General features: G+C 41.4%; 1 protein-coding gene across 1 annotated transcript in view; it reads left to right on the forward strand.

Annotated features, from left to right (window-relative positions):
• The first annotated feature begins 6,273 nt into the window (after positions 1–6,273).
• si:dkey-40c11.2 (drebrin-like protein A) overlaps positions 6,274–21,297 on the forward strand; it is a 30,821-nt gene continuing 15,797 nt past the window's right edge. Inside the window, exon 1 of the mRNA XM_054610722.1 lies at positions 6,274–6,560. Coding sequence (XP_054466697.1) covers positions 6,469–6,560 — 92 coding nt within the window. The 5' untranslated portion in view covers positions 6,274–6,468. The remainder of the gene's footprint in view (positions 6,561–21,297) is intronic.

Here is a 21,297-nt window from a genome sequence, read left to right on the forward strand (position 1 = left end):
CTTGTCTCATGTGTTTGTTGTCATTGTGTGTTTTCCTGTATAATTCATAGACTTTTCTGACACGTAGTTAGTTCCACTTAATTTTACTCAATTTCAATTTGCAATTAAATTACAAAGAGGTGGTCATCTAACTAATTAAGGAGAAAATACCACTGATAAATACCACGGACAGCTCTGCATGAAAAATTTGAAATGATATCCATATAAATATTCTTTGATGTAAATGTCCACTGAATTCAGTTACAGTGCATTGATAAAATGATAGATTTTGCCCATTAGTTGACCCACTAACAAGTCAACAGAATCAAGTCTCAAAGAAAGAGAAAGTAAAACACAGAAAACAAGAAAAGCAGTTGATTCTATGCTTTTACTTGTTCTCAACCTTTTCCTCACACATGAACTTACACATACTGATAGTTTGATGCAGCTGTGCCACCTAGTGGGGAAAAAAAAACCTGTGTGCAACCTTACAGTGTAAGATTAAAAAAAAGTATTTCTACATGAAATAGGTTGAACACATATTTTCTACATTTTTACACACACACACACACAGACACACTTTATTTTGTTTTTGTGATGAAAACTACAAAACATGTATCATACAGAATTGAAGGTCCGCATTACAACCCTGTGTCCAGATACTTTGAATGATTCACAAGACCAAGAGTTAGATTTGAAGCCCAACACATGCCAGGGATCACAGACATTTACAGTTTCAGGGCCACAACTGGGCTGCTGTCAGGAGTTCCCTGCTGCATTAACTCATGTTGAGCAGCACACGGAAATTTGTATACGTCTATCTTATCATTAATCCCTAATATGTTCAGTTTCAATATTTAATGTTGTTTTTAAGATCACCAATCAGTTGCCCTCTTAAATTCGAATATTCTTTTACATTCTTTTCACATTTTCTTGAAAGAGAGACTGAATCAGCAGCTCATACCCAGTGGCTTCCTGAGCCCATGCATAATCAAGACCAACATGTTGTGAGCTGAGACTTTTAATAGAGTAAGTCTGGTAAGGGATGTCAGAAAGCCACAGAAACATGGGGGGAGTGGGCCGAGTGTTGCCATGGTGATGTTTAGTGATGTGGCTTATGATGAGTAACTTTAAAAGAGTGACGAGGAAAGGTGGAGGTTGTGGTATAGTGAAATATGTATGTCATTATGCCATTTGGACATAATGACATACATTGGTGTGTGTGTGCATGTGTGATACAACCAGACTCTCACAGAAAAACACAGCAGTGAAGCTGTCTGCATGAAACTCTTAACAACCAATGACGTACACCAGTTTTCCTCCCTTTCTCTAGTAAATGGAGGAATTTACTAGCGTGCTTTGTGCAGCAGAGACCTCAGCATCATGCATGGTCACGAGCATTGGTTTGAACACTGATTACAGACTCTTAATGCTGCGTCAGCTGTTTGATCCGTGGGCTGTGTTCAAGTTTCCCACCAACCTTGCCCCTGCTCTCGCACCGCAGCCTCGTAGAACACAACTTGAGTCGCAGACACAAGCTGACATCACCACATCTGGCTCTCATTTTCCAGGGTTCCCTCGGGAGCAGATAAGAAGATCAGAATTTGAGAGCAAAGACAAAACACCGTCTCACAGCTGAGAATGCACAATGTGAATGCGTTGGGGCTCTTCTTAGACCATACAGGTGTGATAGGAGCTGAAATAATCAGAGACTGTAGAGACGAATCTTTGCTGATGCTTGAGGCTTTGAAGAATACGATGGAGGAGTGACAAGAGAATTTAAACTTCAGAGAGGATATATGCCTGATTAAATCTGGAACAGGACTGAGCTGCTTAACAGCAAGATTGTATTTTGAGAGTTTCAACACACTCACATGCCATGGACATTTTATTAAAAAGTGGTCCAACAAGTAATCCAAATGAACAAAGAAGGTCCATTGCCAGAGGAGTGACAGACACATTCCTTTGTATATTTCACCCTCCTCCAAGTGTCATCTCATCTTCATGTTGTTGGTCCAGACCTCCCCAAAGTCTGCTCCATAAGCAAAACTGTCTGCCCCCTCACACACACACACACACACACACACACACACACACACACACACACACACACACACACACACACACACACACACACACACACACACACACACACACACACACACACACACACACACAAATCAGGGTCTCTCAAAGCAAAGTTTAGGAATTCTTTATCATCCTGACACCACAGTCTAATTTAAGGTCTGTTTTGTAAGGAAAAGCAGACGTAGAGGTCATTTTTAAACTGAGATTTGTGGTCTCTTTGTATTTCCCTGTAACCCTGCCATTTGTTTATGCTTGTCATACTTCACTGAAGCAAGGCAAACCCGAAACCATGAGGAAGTCATATCCTATGTTGACTCTGAATGTGTAAAGGGGAGCAAAAGTGAGGTGAGGAAGAAAAGCATGCTGCTTTTCAAAACTGTGTGGGTTTACAGAATAAAGAATGTGATTTCATGCAGTGCATGCACACAAAGACTCACACATGCTCATATACACACTCAAACTCAAGGGGAAAATATCTCAAGTTTTGTTGTGAAGGCGCATAGCTGAGCAGTGACCTCACCTGGAGACCCGACAAGAAGACAGATCCACAGAGAATGTGTATCTCTCTCTCTCTCTCTCTCTCTCTCTCTCCCCCTCTCTCACACACACACACACACACACACACACACACACACACACACACACACACACACACACACACACACACACACACACATACAAACACGCACACATGGTATGTTGTGCCCTCTTTCTTTCTCTTCCCTTTTGCTTTTTATTTCCAACTTTGCCACATACCTCTGATGTTTTCTTTTCGTACCAAACCTGAATAACCTGAGTTGACCTCAACCGTCCTCCAATGCTAAGTCATGGTGTTGTGAGCCACTACCAGCTGCTGTTGCACAATTTTTAGTTCAGTTGTCAGATAAATGTGTGTTCACCACATTGTATCACCACTGGCTTACTTCTACCCTGTTGTATCGTCGCCACTAATGATTCTCTCCTACATCTACATCATTATCTACCTCCAGGAGAGCAATAACACGACTCCTCCACAGAGCTCAGCATTGCCATGACAGGAGGAGGTCAGATGGAGATGCCAAAGTGTGTTCACTCTGCTAGAAGTAAAAACACCTACTCTCACTGATACAATTAGTAATATAGTACATTCCCAATTGACTTAAGGCTTTAGCTGTAGTTAGTTACAACTTTTTGATGTTATTTGTATCATACACATACAAGTCTCTGGCCCAAATGGACTTACACACAATGCCAACAATACAGTTGCAGTTGTAAAACATCTGCAAGACAATAGATTCTTATCACATTGCAAACATGGAACTTGTGGAAGATTAACACATACAATCTGGCATATAAAATCCCCTTCCTAAAACACAGCTCAATAGAAGAAAGGACTATTTAAGTGTAGCCTTTAAAACATCATATAATGAGCAATAAATCATTAAATATATACTTAACGTTGGTTTAGACAAGCGACAGTGATTGATGGTTTCCATGGGATGGATGAATGAATTGTACCATGTACAGTACAGCAAGATCTGACTTGTTTGAAATACAACTGGCACAAAAGGCTCTCAAAAGGTTGGACACATTTCAGCAGGTCATACTGTAAATATACAGTATAATACAGTAAATTCACAAGATGATGTGATAATGTCATAGGAAAGGTTGGATTTATGACAACTTGAACAGAAGATTACAACTATTGCAACTATTCATACACACAAATATGACAGCACATGCAGGTAATCCTGCCTCTCACAACATGCAGAGAAGAGCAGTGCAACATGTTATCAGTGACTTAGGACAACAGGAGGACAAAGATCAAGCTGTGACCCTAAACCCCAAAACATCTCTGACCTTTTAACACCCCTCATCGGATCTGAGCACACATAAACCTGCCACACAAGCCTTCGCTCCAGGAAAACAAACCCATGCTTACAAGGAACTGTTTTTTTAAGTGGCAGAAGTGTATTGTGTCAATTCAGATGGACATTGCACTTTTTGTATGTTATGCAATGCCACACATCATTGGAGGGTAGAGCAGTCACATGTACAACAACTTGTTTAGAATCAATGAATTATCTGAGACACTTCCTGATGAATAGTTTCAGGATTTAAGATCGAGTTAAGAGACTATGAGAGGATGTTGCGTGTGACTGGACCACTCAACACTCTGTCACCCACACTCTGCTTGTTTAGACCATATCAAGAAGGCAGGAAGCTGGACAAAAAGCCGGTGACAATTAGAGCAGTTTCAGCAAAGGAGGAGAAAATCCCCATTAGTGCCACCGCACACACACACACACACACACACACACACACACACACACACACACACACACACACACACACACACACACACACACACACACACACACACACACACACACACACACACACACACACACACACACAACTCCAAATCCCCACTGGATATACAATCATTCCCACATTTACACCCCATCTCCAACAACAGCGGCCACCGCACCCCAGCAAAGGAAATGCCAAAGTCTTCTGAAGTGGAGCAAAACAGCACTGCAGTTCACATCCACACTGAAGAGGCTGGAAGGGCAGGAGAGCCTCTAATAGCAGGAAGTTGTAAGAATAATAGCGGCATGGGGATGTCATGGCCCCTGTCCCTCTGGCATGCAAGCATTGACCCAAACAGCAGAGTCTGAGTGCTGCATGCTTGCTTACACAACTAGTGCAACATTTTTCACATAACTTACATTAAGGGTTTACCAGATTTGGGTTCGTTTGGGAGAACATTTACTGACAAAAGGCTAAACAGTTGTCAAGTGTCATGCAAGATTTGTGGAATTACGTTTACTACTTCTTAACATTATGGCAATTTCAATCTGTTTTTAAACAACAGGGTCATCCTTTTTTTTAAAGTTGTTTGCTCTTCTCTAATGTAAATACTGAGATTGTTAAACAATTAAAAAATCTGCTTTGTATTTGCAGTATATACTCTGGCATCCCTGGAAAACAGCTACAACCCTTACAGTGAAAGAATGTGCCTAAGGAAGAGGACTACAAAGATGGAAATGGAAACTCTTTACCTTAAAAGGAAGTGGTTATCCCAAATGATTGTCGGGTGACTGGGTCAATCCAATACTCACCAGAGGGTTATCATGAGCCACTGTGACAGAACTGTTTCCAGATCAAATCTCGGCAGTGAAAAGCATGGCATGGCATATTAAATGTTATGAAAAGTGATCTGAAATCAAATATCAACAGGTCAAATCCACCCTGAGTCTATTAGAACATACAAAACCTGTGGCTTTATCCCCCTACATCTGTCCTGGATTATCTAAGAATGGCTGCTAAGTAAATTACAGAGCTCAGGAACATTCCCATAATCCAAGATCTTAACCCCCCATGCCACTGACCCACAGTCAAATGCTAGTGCACGAGTGTGTATGTGTGTGTGTTTGCATGTCGGGAGGGAGTTAGTCTAGAGTTCAAATCTTGTGTGTGTGTGCATGGGTGAGCCTTTGCACGGCAGTGTTTGTGTATGATTGTGTGGCGAGTTTGTTTTATTGGGTGTCGCTCTTGGGCAGCCATTGAGCAGACCCCCAGCCGTTCTTAAACACTGAAACAGCCTCTTTTTTTATATGCAACCTGCTTCAGACCCATTTCCCATGAAATTGGCCCTTCTTTGGCTCATTCAGAGATTGCCTGCACTGTAAATGGCTTCTCTGGAGTCTGCCAAAGGCCAGTGGGGGCCGATTTAAAGACAAACAGAGACAAAGAAAGACTGACGGATCCAAAGCGGGCACACTGCCCCCCTGTAGCCCCTCAAAAAACCCACAACAACAGTTCCTATTCTAGATTTTTTTTGCTCAAACAATGGCTAATCCATCACAATTATTTGAAAAAAATAACATTCATTTGCAAAGAAATGTATATTCTGTTGGATTGTTCTATATGCTGTTTTCATTCATTTGCTGTTAGCTCTATGTAAATAATGGTGATGAGGATCTGCTCTAAGTGAATGTTTGACACAGTGTCAGATGAAGAGCAGGTAAGCTGCCATACAGAAGAGTTACCAGGTGAACACCATGATAAGACTCAGCAGTGATGTGTGTGCGTGTAGCTGTTTCCTCTCAGTGACCAAACTAGTGAAGTCATTGCGCTTTCCACTCTCTCAACAGGAGGTGGGGCTTTTATGGTGCAAACCTATTCTCCCCCGCTTCACAAAGACCAGTGTGCAGTCGCAGCAGTCTCCTCCATGCTGTGAGTGCGCAGCCTGCACAGATCACTCCAACTTGGAACTTAAAAGTCCACATTTGCATGAACCTGCATTCCTTTGCTGCTGTGTCCTCGACCCTCGGTGTTCTGCAGCAAAAGTGAAGAGAGAACAGTGAAGAGAGCAGCCTCGGGAGTGGTCTGGAAACCTTTTCTTTTTGTGCCATCATGAGCTCGCCGACGGTCAACCTTGATACCTACAGCCTGTCGCTGCTCACGGCCAAAGAGGACATCCTCAACCCTCGCTCCTCCACCAACTGGTAACACACAGTGCTCTTAAACTTAATTGCATCTGCCTGCCATAACACAATCCTATTAGTGATACAGTGTACATGAGTGCCATTTTTTTTTTTTTTTTTTATAATTCTGCGACATTATGATAGGAAATGACAAAAACGAATAGAATCTGTAACTTTAATGAAACTTGTTTACTTGGTGAGCTGTAGCCATTAATGAATAACCAGGTTTGCTGTTGCATAAGCAGAGGATTGATTTTCTATTTCTATCCAGTGAGGGATCCAGAGGTGGCCAGCACAGGGACTTTCTCTCTGAGCTTTCTTTAAGAGTAGACTACAGTAGTGACAAATGCATGCACATTGGTTTAGTGGCACATACATGTGTTGACCCACTGGGAGAGCTGGTGTGAGGTGTGGATGACCGTCCTTTACACTAGTTTGGCTCAAAGCAGCACCCTTGCACTCCATGACTTTGCTATTCTCTCCCAGGAGCTGTGAGGCTTCATTCTTTTGTGCCGAGGATCATGTTTCTGATGAAGTGCTGAGTTGTCTTTCAGGGAGAGAGACCTCTATTTGACATACAGCTTAATGCGCAAATAAGAGTACCATCAATTCAATTCAGTTTATTTTGTATAGCCCAGAATCACAAATTACAAATGTGCCTCAGAGGGCTTTACAATCTGTAACCATGAGACATCCTCTGTCCTTCCCTCACATCGGCACAGGAAAAACTCCCCTAAAAACCCCCTTTAACAGGGAGAAAAAAGGAAGAAACCTATCATCAACATGATTAACCAATAATAAAAGTGAAATAAATATTTAGCAATTACTAAAATGTGTGTGCAGGTTATTTACGAACAAAAATATTAAAGACCAAATATATTTAAGTGTTTTACCAGAAGAACTATCTCACATTTGTTAAATTTCAAGGTACATTTTCAGATACAATTCAGATGCTTCTTGACATATGGCAAGTTTAAATAAATGATTCATTGTGCTCTGGTGTATGTGGAACAATGTCATGCTCTACCTGACACTTGGCTAGCTTCTTTTGTTACAAGGTTTGGCTGGTCTGTAACTATGGTGACCTATCCATCTTTTCCAAACAATCTCACCCAGAGTCTCATTCTCTTTCTCCATTTTCCTCTATGTGTGTGTGTGTGTGTGTGTGTGTGTGTGTGTGTGTGTGTGTGTGTGTGTGTGTGTGTGTGTGTGTGTGTGTGTGTGTGTGTGGTATTGCCATCTCCAACGTGTTGTCACTAGCTACTCAGCCAACACAGGGGGAATTAGATATGACCCTGCTCTTTCCACATAACCACTCACTTTGATTAAGTTATAGTTTAGAGAAGTAGGCCCAGGCCCAAGCCCACACACACGTGTGCTCATGTGGAAGTAGAGGACTGATTCTGTCCATCGCTGTTTCATCTTCCTCTGCTGCACATCTCTCCCTGCCACAGGGTTTTTCCTGCCCACATTCCTCCTACCTTCTTCCTGGCTCTTCATGATGACATACAGACTTGAGGAAATGGGATTCAGAACACTATAAGTAAACCTAGACAAGCTGAAATCTGACATTTTCATGAATGGGGTGGAAATAAGTTCCCCATCCAGGCAAAACATGCTTAGTTTCCATACTTTCTTGCATTCGGAAAATCTCTGAAAGTTTCCATGTTCAGTAGTCACAGTACCTCACAGTGACTACTTTACTGCTCTAGCAGTTTACATTACATTACATTACATTACAGTCATTTAGCAGACGCTTTTATCCAAAGCGACTTACAATAAGTGTATTCAACATAGGTATTCAGTTTCTCATTGAAGATTATTTACTAAAGTTTCAGTGAACAACAGATCTGTCAAACAATCCAACGTATCCTCATAGTGCTGGATGAGACCAGCCTGGACACACAAACTCGCACACACACACACACACACACACACACACACACACACACACACACACACACACACACACACACACACACACACACACACACACACACACACACACACACACATACATACAGATGCACCTATCCAAAACAAGCACGTGTTTGGTTGAGCTTATATAATATAAGAAAAAGAAAGGAAAGAGAGAGAAATCCCCCAGCATTCACTAAGCCCACTTTAGAGGACTTAATGAATCTGCTGAGACTGAATAGAGAGTTGGGAGGGGGAAACGGTCAAGAATCCCTCTGTCAAACCACCAATACAGACACCCACCTTGCATGTGTTTGTGGCTGTGTGTGTGTTGAAGGGCTTCTATGTGCGTGCATGGGAGTTACTTGTGAATATATTTGTCTCTGATGTGCATATGCATCCTGCAGAGACTATTTAAGCGAGTCTGGGGTGTTGAAAGGTTTGCACTGAGAGGGGTAGGAGGCTTGTTTTGTTGAACACTCCGCCCCCCACTATGTGGCCTTGAGGTCCCTGTGTGTATTATCTCATGACCTTGTGTCCTGAATGGGAAACAGACCCTTTGTGGGTCAGACTCTGAAGAAAGAAGAGCAATTTCAATGCGTCCTTCATTCAGACCTCTCTGCTCAACATACAGCCTTGGAGGTCTCTCCTCAGTCTCCCAGACCATTGAGGACTACAAAGTGTCCCACTTGTAGGCTGGAAAGTTGTAGGCCTGCTGTCTGCATGTGTTTTGTGTTAGTGTGTGCCTGTAAAGACAGAACGAAAGAGAAACAGTGATAATGCGTGTTCCCAAAGATATTGTCTAATTCTCTGAACAGGAAATACTTTTCATTCTTAGCAGCAGAGATCATGATTTATCTCCATTTTACTCCATAATAAATCAAAAATGAACTTTTGGTAAGGTCAATGTGGTCATGGACAAGTGGAAATGTTTCTATGCAACTATTTTGACAGTTAATATGGCAATATATGGCTACTACAAATCATTTTTCATTTAGAAAGTGTAGCATGTTCCCAAGCAGAGCGTCTGCACAACTAAGTGGTTATGACTATTGACACTAATAAGGTGTCAGTTTATAAGAATTCCAGCTGTCAATGTGAGGGACACAGTGTCTGTTGAGTTATAAATGTTTGAAACTCCAGTTAGTAAAGCACACTCTTCTTTGATAGTTGTTGGTCGCGTTATGTATAAAAGGGTTGAGAAGGAATATGTTAAGTGTTTAGTTTGTCATTGTAAATGAAGTAGATCCTTTTTAATTGGTTGAACATTAGAGGATTTTCTTAATGAAGAAAATAAGTTAATGAGGTCTCATGTTAGAAACAGAAAACAGAGAGACTTATTACCCTGCACTATATGTGTAGGTTGTTTTTTTAACTAATAGATAGAATCCTGTGGACTATGTGATGGTGAGCCCAGCCCTGACTGTGGACGGTCCTGTGAGCGGTGTGGCCCACCACAGGATCTGCCTACAGAAGACATCTGACTAGCTTGATTCGTGAGACACCAGATAAGAACACGTACTTCTAGCTTTTATTTTGTTTAGCTCTACCAGGGTCGAAATAGTCGTATTAGTAACACCCACAAGGATAGGAATTCTTTGGATCTCAAACTACCTAAATGTAAAAGAGCATTCATTGAAGGTTTCCATTTAAAGGGGACTTTGTTTTTTTCCCATTTTATTTGATAGTTTAAAGAGCTTTATTTTTTATTTCAAGTTTCAAAAAGTGCATGGATTGGTTGTGTTCTGTGACTGCTGTAAAGCAATAAAACTTTCAGCTGTTCAAATCAATACCAACTCCTCTTGTGAGTTATTCATGGCATACTACTCCCCGAACCTTTGTAGATTTGTTGGTGTCTCCATTGCTATCATTGGGTAGGACTAGAGACACTACATGAGTCTTTTGCTTATGATGTTTTATTTTTTTTTTTTACAATTCAATGAAATATCTCAGTGAGTGGTATGTATTTGCACATTTTACACATTACAGCCCGGTAAATAGGACCAAAGCAGCTGGTCTATCAGAGGTGTCTTCCTGCAAAGCGTCAAACAGAGTGCTGCACCTGCTTAGACAAGCATTATATGGAGGTGGGACAAATCATTTAGAGAAATGTTTACTGCATTGTTTCAGCCCTGCAAACTGATCAGATGTGAATTCCTGCTGAATTGTGGAACAGTTTGACCTCTATTCATCAGACTTGGGTGTGGGCTGTTTCCAGACACTTGTGGGCCCTGGTGACTTCGGACACACCTTCTTATTCATAAACCTCTTTCTTGCTGTCCACATGTTGATGTGTTAAGTGTTTCACTATATCCTCAGAAGGGATTGTTGCAGTCAGCAGGCAGTGACGCATAAAGTAAATATCTGATTGCATTGTAGTAACGAAGTGATTCAGTTTAGAACGAGTACTCAAGACACGAATCCACCCTGTCATTCCGAGTCAAAAGTCTAACTCTAGACTTAGATCAGGTAACTTTATTTCTATATGTAAATAGTGTTTACATTCATGCATGTGTCTTGCAGCCATATTTCCATAAAGAAAACAACATGCTAAGATTGTGACATTGCAGTTTCTATTTTAATATTGTTAAGGAGGTATATACTGTAATATAAGTTTTCAGGGATTGCTGGAATCAGTTTTAGGGCGTTGTTTTTTAAGTACCTACTGTTGAATGATGTAAAGCCTTCACTTGTGACCTTTTGGCAGAATGGTAGCTGCAAAGTTATAACTCCTTACACTAAGTCACATAATGGGCATGGAATACCATAAATTAGGTTTCAGTTTCAACATTGTTTTGAAGTAGAAATTGACCTCCGGCATCGCTTACGTTTTTTAAGACCTCCACTTTATTTCAGGAATGTGAATGGTATCTAAGACGTTGTTCTTTTTTAGCTGTTAGAAAATACTCCTCCAGTATAACACAACATGTCATTCAACACACTGAATTCATAAATTATCTGTCTACGAGTCATTTATTTAAATTATTTCTTTGATTTTCACAGTCAGTGGGAAACTTTGATAATCACTCGTACCCATTTTCATTTAAAAAGCACTAACCTCTCCTCACCAGGCCTCTGATATCCTGTGAAGGGACTCTCCCGTTGATAAATGGAGGAGCCATTATTTCAGCATCGGCCTCGGGTGTTTGCAATGCTGCTACTTGCCAGAATTTCCACAGGCTCATGCATGATTAACCGAGACCTCAAGAGTTTTTTGTGTCTAAAGTTACGTGCTACTTGGAAGACACCTGTGGTTGTGGGGAGAGGATGGGAGGAAGGTAAAACGCAGGTCTGGCATTGTGTAGACGGACATGCATTAAGTGCTTCTGCGTATGTATAGGTGTACAGTGTGTCCTGGCTCAGCAGCAAGTCAGTTATCTTTTTTGTAAAGATAAACAACCATTATCATCACACTGTTATCAAGAAGGTATACCCACTGCCTGAACTTCCTTGCACTTGTTCTCCTTTTTATTCAGTTCCTTAATTATCCACAAACACCCAACTGTCAGAAAGAGACTGGATGGCATAGTCATTCTAGCAGTTGACATATCAACGATCGTGTGATCTTAAATGGCCTGGTCAAGGTTTTCATTACTTTTTTTGTTGAAACTAATCGTTAGCATAACCTCACTGTGAAATCCTGCAGACAAAAAAAAAGCAGTCTTGTTGGTTCCTTGGGCGAGGTCAGGATAAGGTTCAAAGGCTACACATAGTGTTGTTATCAGGCTAAATGATAAAAGGAAATGTTTAATCGTTTCTTGATAGTGTTATACTTAAATTGGTGAGTCAAAGGGCAGTTACACTGGACCGATGCCCAGTCCACTCTCTATCTCTCTTTGTCACCCTGTCTTTCTCCCTATCTTTGCTTCTTGTGCAATCCTTTGGTTTCCAAAGAGGCATGCATCATGTCATCACACTATGGTTGCAGTTAAAACCCTCAAATAACAGTTTTGGTGTTTTACAGTTGAAAATAACTCATGGGCCCTAAAATCTGATACTGGGGCTGCCACAGACTCTTAAAGGGGCAGCAGTGATAATCACCAAGGATTTAGGATTTATGTTACCCTCAGGTCACACCACCGTTGCAAGAGCTAGCAGGACAGGAACTTTGCTTGAAAAGAGGGGCTTTAATCGGCCGGGCACCAACTTGGGCTGACCAGAGCGGTTCTTGGGCCATTCAAGTGCTTCTAGTGTCACATTAAGGCAGAAATAATACATGTAAGTGTCCCAGTTGGGCAGAGACACATCCTGGTTAAATAGAAAAAAATGTAAAAGCTATTGCATAACACCAACATAGTTCCCGTTTCAAAGATACAATCTTTGCACCTGAAAAGCAGCACTGTAAAGAGTACCCTCAGCTTACCTCGCTGCTTGTGTGAGCGTATCTGTGGGTGGCATGTTGGAAGATGATGACAATGACTGCAGTAATAGCTGTTATATGAATCTCTTTCGACAATGTCCCTAACAGTAATCACTAAACAACTGCTTACTACTCCTTTAAACAGTGTTTAGGTTAATTTGGGCTCTAAGATGAAGCTGCAGGGTAATGGTAGGTCTCAGTCATGATGAGACCTGACTGCAGAAGGTTATACTGTACGTGTGCATTGTGTGTGTGTGTGTGTGTGTCTCTGTTTGTTTGGGTTCCTTAGCGTGCTAACTGTTGGGTGCATAACCACAAATTGACACCGTTGATTGAAGTGTGACTCGTAATTGCTGCACAGAAGATGCAAAAGGTTGGTAATTAATGTTTCATGACTTGGTGGCACTGCAGTGCTGTTATCTTCTTGGTGTCAAGTTTCTATTTGTAACAAAATAACTTCAAAATAAACACAATAGAGCCCGCTGCCTTGAGAAAGTTGTAATATCTAACAGGTGGGGCATATTTGTTTTTATAACAGTAAAAGTTTTATATAAAGATTGCTGTGAACAATAACCAATAAGTATTGTGTCAGTCGTCACACCTGACCTTTCTGTCAAATCCTCCTTTTGTTCATTCAAGGGGCCTCAGAGCATTTGACCTTAATCCAGATACCCTCTGCACATTGTTTTCCACTGGAAATCTGTCCTTTATGTGCCCACAGCTGTGAGCTCAACAAATATGTTATTGTTTCCGTTTGCAGCTCAAGATCAAGGCTGAAACTTTGGCTGTGTGTTTGTGAAACCAGATGAATTGTTCATGCAAATGCTATGAAAAGTAGAAGCTAGGTTGAGGCGAATTGCTTGTTTGTAGCAGACAGAGTCGTGTTTCCAAGGGTGTGTCAGATAGCTGTCTGAAAACATCTGTATTTTAGTGTGTCTTTAAACATTGGCAAGAGAATGAATATGGTGTGTGTGTGTGTGTGTGTGTGTGTGTGTGTGTGTGTGTGTGTGTGTGTGTGTGTGTGTGTGTGTGTGTGTGTGTGTGTGTGTGTGTTTGTGTTGTGTTTTCTAAGCCCAGCTGAGGTACCTTTAGGGGGTGTCTGAGCAACAAAATGATATTGCAGAAAAACACTCTTGTGCTGATATGTACTTGTGTCTGAGTTGCAGAGTTTTCCAAAGGTATACTTTGTGAAACCCAGCTTTGGCACTCAGGTACATCTCAACTCGTATTCTAGCATTGCAGATATAAGAGCGACCTACCTGTCTTTAAGGTTATTTTCATGCTTGAATTGCAAAGTGCAGAAGCAGGAGCCAGAGAGAGACAATGTTGTCTTGTGTAGTTCCCACATCCTTAAGAGTAGCTACCACACAGCTGTCTAATTGCAAAAGAATGAACTCAGGAAAGATGGTGTTAGAATCAGGTCAAGTGAGGGTAACTACTTAAAGATTCTTATGGGAGAGATAACCGGTGTGTTGTCTTATTTCAAGAAATAAACCATAATGTGATATCTAGAAAATGCTCTACTTCTTGGAAAAGTTAGGATGTTTTCCTAAGTCCCTCCTCTCTGGCATCTTTAGCCTGCATTAATGTTGTGAAAGGCGTAACCAAGCGCACACCGAAACATCTCGTCATGTTCTGTGTTGCTGAGTCTCGTCTTTTTGTGAGCGTGCCAAGCACAACACTTGTAGTGTATATTAGTCACAAATCTTTCGACAGACAATAAAACTATTGTTGTTTTTTGCTTTTACTTACAGATATGAGTTCATCTGACTCGCGCACTGACACTTTCACACATATTGTATTCAAGTGTGCATCGACACATGCAAAAGTATAAACACACACACTGACGCTACACCACTTCAATAATGACGCACCCCTCTCTCATTCCCACAGCTTTCCTCACGCTGTGAGGTATCATCACCGTTTGCTTAAACAATTTTTCCCACTTCACCATGGTTACAAAGGAGGATCGTGGTTATAATCATGACATTCTTATGGTCATCTATTAGTGTCTTGCAAAGTCACACTGCAGGGCCTTGACTGGGAACTCCACTTTACTTTTTCTTTTCTTGTTTGTTCACTTGCCGGTGGTGGATTTGGGTTGTGGGTGGGTGATGAGAGTCTGGGGGCTCTGTTGTCCTGACGACCCTGGTGGGAAAACTAGTTTGTTTGTTAAGAGAGACTGAATGAAGCGGGGGAGAATAGTGGAGGGGGATTGAAGAGGCTGGGAAAGGGGTGGAAATGAATGGGTAAGGACACTCGGTAAGAAATACAGAGGAATAACGAGATGACAAAGGACAACGCGTGAGAGGAAAGAGAAAGATGTCTAAAGACAAGTTCAACGGGATGGTCTTGTCAGGAGGTTGTAGAAAAGCAGAAAAGATTGAAGTGACAGCGCTTAGCAAAGGGACATATGAGAGGACAGGTGAAGAGGAATGAGAGGAAGATCAAAGCACTGAGAGAGGCAGCAGAGAAGACAGGCCAAATCAGGTCTAAGTGGGTATGTGATACTTGAGAGAGTTTACTTTGTATAACGGAAGGAAATGGTTGACGATAAGATGCCATCATGTTTTTAATGGTCTCGTAATAACTATGATACAGAGACATGAGGCTATTTGTGTTGTGTGTGTGTGTGTGTGTGTGTGTGTGTGTGTGTGTGTGTGTGTGTGTGTGTGTGTGTGTGTGTGTGTGTGTGTAAGCAGTATGGGACAGCATGCACAGGAAATGCCAGAGTGATCCCAGTGGATCATCATTTTAGAGGTTTTATCGTCACTCATTTGTTTCCTCTCCTCAATGCATCTCCTTTTATCCTCCTTTACTCCTTCCTATGTCAGGAAAGTGATTTTTTTTTTGCCATCCACTCTCCTGTGGCTCTCTGAACAAACCATATACCACCCTGGAAGAGTCATAACAATTTACCCCATGGAGAGCCCTGTAATACGCCTATCTAGACACTTTCCCCCAATAACCACATACTCTTCTGCCCCCTTGGAAACCTCAAATACTCTCTGGCTGTTTCCCATTGTGCGCCATAGTTAAATGTGCCCCTCTTAGTCTGCCCATTTATACCTATCTACATCCCCAGTTTCCTTTTCATCGTTTTCCCCAGTGTGAACCCTATATGGCTTTTCACTGACCTGAATAGGTTGGTACTCCCTCTCCATGTGCACCATCACTCTTCAGCACACACCCTCATGACATTGAACTTCATGTACCCATTTTTCATTAAACCGAAACATTGATTTCACTACTGCTGTCTTATTTTTAACAAATACGGCAAGACTGAAAATACCTCATCGTACTTTACCTGCATGTTTGAGAGAAAGTCAGTTCTACATAGTCTTTATTCCACTTGTATTATACAGTTAGTAAAATAGAATAAAAGCGTTTTTTTTATCATCTTAACTCCAAATGCTGCATTCTCAAATGCTTATGCTCAGGATGATATTGAAAAAGTTGGAAATGATCTTGAACATACAATAACTATGCAGCTCAGTAAATAGTAAATTAACTGTTTGATCTACTACTCTACATATTTAGTGTTGTGTTGAGTTAGAGCCAAGTTCAGTTCAGTTCAGGTCTGCTGTTGAGTGTAAACACAGCAGCATCCTCTCTGTTATCAGCACTAACATGCAGTATGTAACACACAGCAGGGGAAGTCTAGACTGTTTCCTCTTTCTGGATTGATATAGGTCCTATAGCTTTGTGAAAGAAAGATAGGATTTCTGTGAATCTCTTTAAAACCAGTGAGACTGAGCTGCTCCAGGCTTCAGCCTTTCTGAGGTTTAATAAATAGTGGGGCACTTTAGCTACGGGAATATTTATTGCTTTCACATTCTGTGTCACTCTGACACACACACACACACACACACACACACACACACACACACACACACACACACACACACACACACACACACACACACACACACACACACACACACACACACCTGACACACTCTTGTCTTTCTTGATAGTGGGGGATTATATAACACAGCGATAAATGTGGTGGCAAATTAATTAGCACATGTGCAGCTGTTTTTGCACAATGACTGGCTATTGTTAACTGGGGATTAATTGATAGCTGTAACACGAGACCAACTGTTCGTGCAGTCCACCACTACACACACTTCCTCACAGTTCATCACCTGATGACAGTGTTCACTCCTGTTCTGCTGTGTCATACCCCATTCTAAGCGTAACTGATGTGTTTTGTCTGAATTAGTTTTTCTTTTTGTTTCTGGAAATTTTGAATTTTACATCCACCCTACAGCAGCATGCCTTTGTCTCTCTTTGTCCATCCCCCACTCTTTTCCATCTGCCTCAGCAGAGAGAGGGCTGTTTTCTCTCACTGGTCCTTGGCACTGATTTAATTACTTATTTGTTTAGTTTGTCATATTCTAAACATCTCTGGCTCTGTGTTTTGCTGAGAACAGACATTTTTCCTGCCTCCCCTCCTCCTTTCAGCAGCATTCCATTCAGTCTCTCCCTCGGCCCCCTGCTACCTCACCCCCACTGATAAATACTATATGCACTCTGTTGTTTGACTTTCTTCCATAAGTTTTGATTTATTTTAGCTACATTTTCTGTTCTATCTTGTAATTTTGTTCTGCGTAGCCTCTGTCATTTCTCCCACTATTTACCATTCCCTCCAGGCTAAATAGCTGCACTGGTCTGTAATAGTCTCCAGGGGACTCTGCTGTGTCCTCCACCCAGTCAAATACTATACAGATTAGCCAGTGTTACTCAGAGGGTGGATCTGAGTAAGTACTCTTGTGGGTCAAATAGGCAGCCAACTTATTCTTCAAATTGACTTGTATGGAAGTTGTTAAAAGTAGAGTCAAACATGATTTATCAACAGTATTAGCAATACTCCATCACTGCAAAATAAAAAAGTAAAGTTTTCATATTCAATACAGTAGGAACTGATAATTTGAGAGTTTACTCTTTATTCATTTGCACAAATACAAAAAACTGTTGTAATTTTGGACTAGCATGAGGTCACCTTACTCCCAACATCCTGCAGTTCAATTGTTAACTTGTGTTTCAACTGTTAACAAACATCCCCATAGTTGTCTTTGGTTTCAGTCTGTTTCATGCCTTGTGACTTTATCAGCACATTGGCATTGTTTTCCAGTGAGATAAATTCCAATGTAAATTACATTTCTTCTTGAATTCTTGAATTAATAACCAAGATGCATTTCATTTGTGGCAAGTAGAGAAATATTTCTTCACTAATATAATTTTAAAATGTCCTTTGGGAGATTTGAGTACCAAGTTTAAATCCCCTCCTGCTCAGCAGCTCGTATTAAGGGGCCCTCTTGCCTGGTCTCTGGGGATTACAGTGGTTACAGCCCTCTCTGCAGGGCACCTGACTGAATTCTCTGCAGCAAGCCATGACTTTGTGTTTTTTTGCCTTCTCTGTTTTCTTTGCATATTTATTTTCTCCTCACCTGATTCTCAGGAGACTCTATTATATATCTTCTCTCTTTTGCTCCCTTCTAACAGTGTCTCAGTTTTTCTTCTTCTGGCACTTGTTTTCTGAGTGGGATATTTGAAGTACAGATGGTTTCATCCCTAAGCAGCAGTCTACATCATTTTGACATCCATGCTTAATGAGGGGCCAAAGAGAGAAACACTGATTGGATCACTGCAGTTTTAAGCACTGGGGATTGTGTGATGTGATGTTGGACCGTCTTCATGGCTTGTGAAGGGATTTTTTAACTAGAACAGTATACAAATGTAAACTTTTTTCATTTAAAGTGTGTACGCTCCCTAGCAACATCTTTCACCGCATTACAATTCAAATGTGCCTGTGGCTTACAATGTGCTGTTTTTTAGTCACAGTGATGCATCACTTTAGAGCACAGAGGTGCTGTATCACTCTGTACAAGCCAGCAAATGTAGTGCCATTCTCTCCTTTTCGTATGCTCCACTTACACTCTTATTCCGTCACTTCCTCTCTCTTACTCACGTTTCTCAACCTCTACTCATAAACCTCCACATGTCTCTGCTGTGCAGATGGACGGAGGAATGCGTGCACCACTGGGGTCGCCGCATTGACACTATATGAGTAACATGCCGGACGCGGGGGGGATGATTATTTCAGCAGTCGAGTCAGGCTGGACTTTTTTTGCCCATGTTTGGCGAAAAGAAATGAGCGCCGTAGGGACGTCTCTGGGTTCCCCACTCCAATACAGCCAGAGAGGTAGACAGAGAGATAAAAATAGCTCTGAGCCCAGGTCAGCTATAAGCCAAGAGTAAGAGGTTGGGGAGCTGATGGGGGAGGGGAGAAGAAAACATATGACGTAAAATGAAATGAGCAGAAGGAAACTTGTGGAAAGGTAGATGTAGTGAAATCTGAAAGGAATTAGAGCGTGAAATAAGCATTCAAAAGGCTGCATTGTTAAAATCACAGTTCAAATGCCTTACTTTAGAAATGGTGGGGCCATTGGGGATGTGTGTGAAATCATATGTTTTTGAGCAAGGTGAAAAGGAACAAAATATGGACCTGATGGAGTGCTTGATCTGGGCAGTGAATTCTGTTGGTTGCTCCATTCCTCTCATCCATTTCTCATATCTTTCTCTTCATGTGCAATTTATTATATTGCAACAGCATGCATGACCACAAATCTCTCATATCTCCCCCGCTGGCTAAGATGGAATGAATAAATGACCCCATGAGCCCACAAGATCTTCCTTTCAGAGAAACACAGAGGGTAGGAAGTGTGGAGTCGAGGGAGAAAAGATGAAGATGAGATATTGCTCTGGTTTGTGAAAGAGGTATGTTGTGCTACAGGATTTAAGGTAGGAGGGGAAGAAATATGTGTTGTAGGAGACGGGGGTCAGAATAATGAATCTAGAGCAGTAATGATGGGGAGATATCAACAGAGAGAGAGAGAGAGGTGATTGTGAAGTGAACAAGGGATATGAGAAATGGTTATTGGTTCCGGGACTCAAAATATATTCTCACAGGTTTGTTTTGCTTTTTCTTATTGTATAACAATGGGAAAGTAAAGTGAAATCCATTCCTTGAGAACATCAAGTTTAAATTGGATACGACTACAAGAGAAGAAAATCTCCCAATCATCTTAGGTCTCTTTAGAAATGACAATACAAGAAAGGTGTGTACATTGTGTTCAAGGAATTCCTGCATATAACCACACTGTAACGGTTCAGATTTTAGCCTTGTGTAGTGGAATGCCTGGTGAAAGCGAAAACAAGGCCTTCTCCAGCACAACTCACCATCTGCTTCTGTTATGTTCATCTTGAAATGATAGAGCGTAGCATGTTTGGAGCTATTACAGGGGCTCCAAAGCAAACAATCCCTATTGTTACTGGCTCAGCCTTACAGTAAATGTTGTGTGTGTGTGTGTGTGTGTGTTCATGTACTGTATGTGTGCCTCCTAGATGAATGGCTGTTTATTTGTTTTATAGCTGCGCTAAGTAGCTGGCTGTGGTAATGATGCACAGATTTCATTCCTCATTGTTAATTACTTTAAAAAAAAGATGATTTTGTTTAACATTATTAGATCGTTGTTTTTTCTTCTCTTTGACTCACCATCTCCCCTTTTCATGCCCCTCGCTCCCCTAAAAGATGGCCTCATTCCCTACATTTCACATGTCTCTTCTCCACCCTCCATCCCTCACACCCTCTCAGAGCTGAGGTCATAGCTGGCTCTGCTTGGTTGTGGGACGGCGTACCGACATAAGAGAGTCTGTTTTTCTCATCAGTCAGTGGAGCTCTCATGAAACCTACATGCGTGAAGGAATGGGGGTCTATCTGCTCTGTTAGTTATGAAAGACTTTGAATACTTCTGCAACTTTATTACAGTTACAAAGCTAATCAAATGTTGCAGACAAAAAAGAGAGAGAGAGAGAGAAGGGGCTTCCACTTGGCTTACTTGCAAGTGGCATACCATGGGTGAGCTATATAAGAGGAACCATAACACTGTTTTGGATTCATTGCCTTGCTCAGGGACACTTCAGCAGGATATACACTTGCAATGAACCTTAACCTTAACCATCTGTGTAGCGAGTATAGAAGGAGAACCGTCTCTCTGTACTCACTGCACCACACTGCTGGCAAATCCAGATTCGCAATCATTGGTTTACCACGGGGTGTGACATTATCCTCTGTTACAGTAAATTACACTGGAGCAGAAGCACGATTTTAAAAACATTTAATATCTCCAATAGTGAACTATTGCTGGCCTCATTTCATGTCAGCCACGAGGATTCACTGAACCATAAAAATAATGTAATAACAGGGTTCATTTAAATTTTAACCAGATAATCTTTAGACAAAACCATGGGATGAGTGAACAGTCCTCAAATTGAGACTTTCAGAAAAAGTAGAAAAAAGGTTTAGGAGATTTACTTGAGCCCCTCAGTAAATGCTAAGTGCCAGTGCATTTCAGATAAGTGTCCTGCCTCGAGGCAGAAAAGAGGGGATTTATGGTTCTTCCAAATGCTGTATTA

This window comes from Anoplopoma fimbria, chromosome 13 (genome assembly GCF_027596085.1).
Source record: "Anoplopoma fimbria isolate UVic2021 breed Golden Eagle Sablefish chromosome 13, Afim_UVic_2022, whole genome shotgun sequence".
Taxonomy (NCBI): Eukaryota; Metazoa; Chordata; class Actinopteri; order Perciformes; family Anoplopomatidae; genus Anoplopoma; species Anoplopoma fimbria.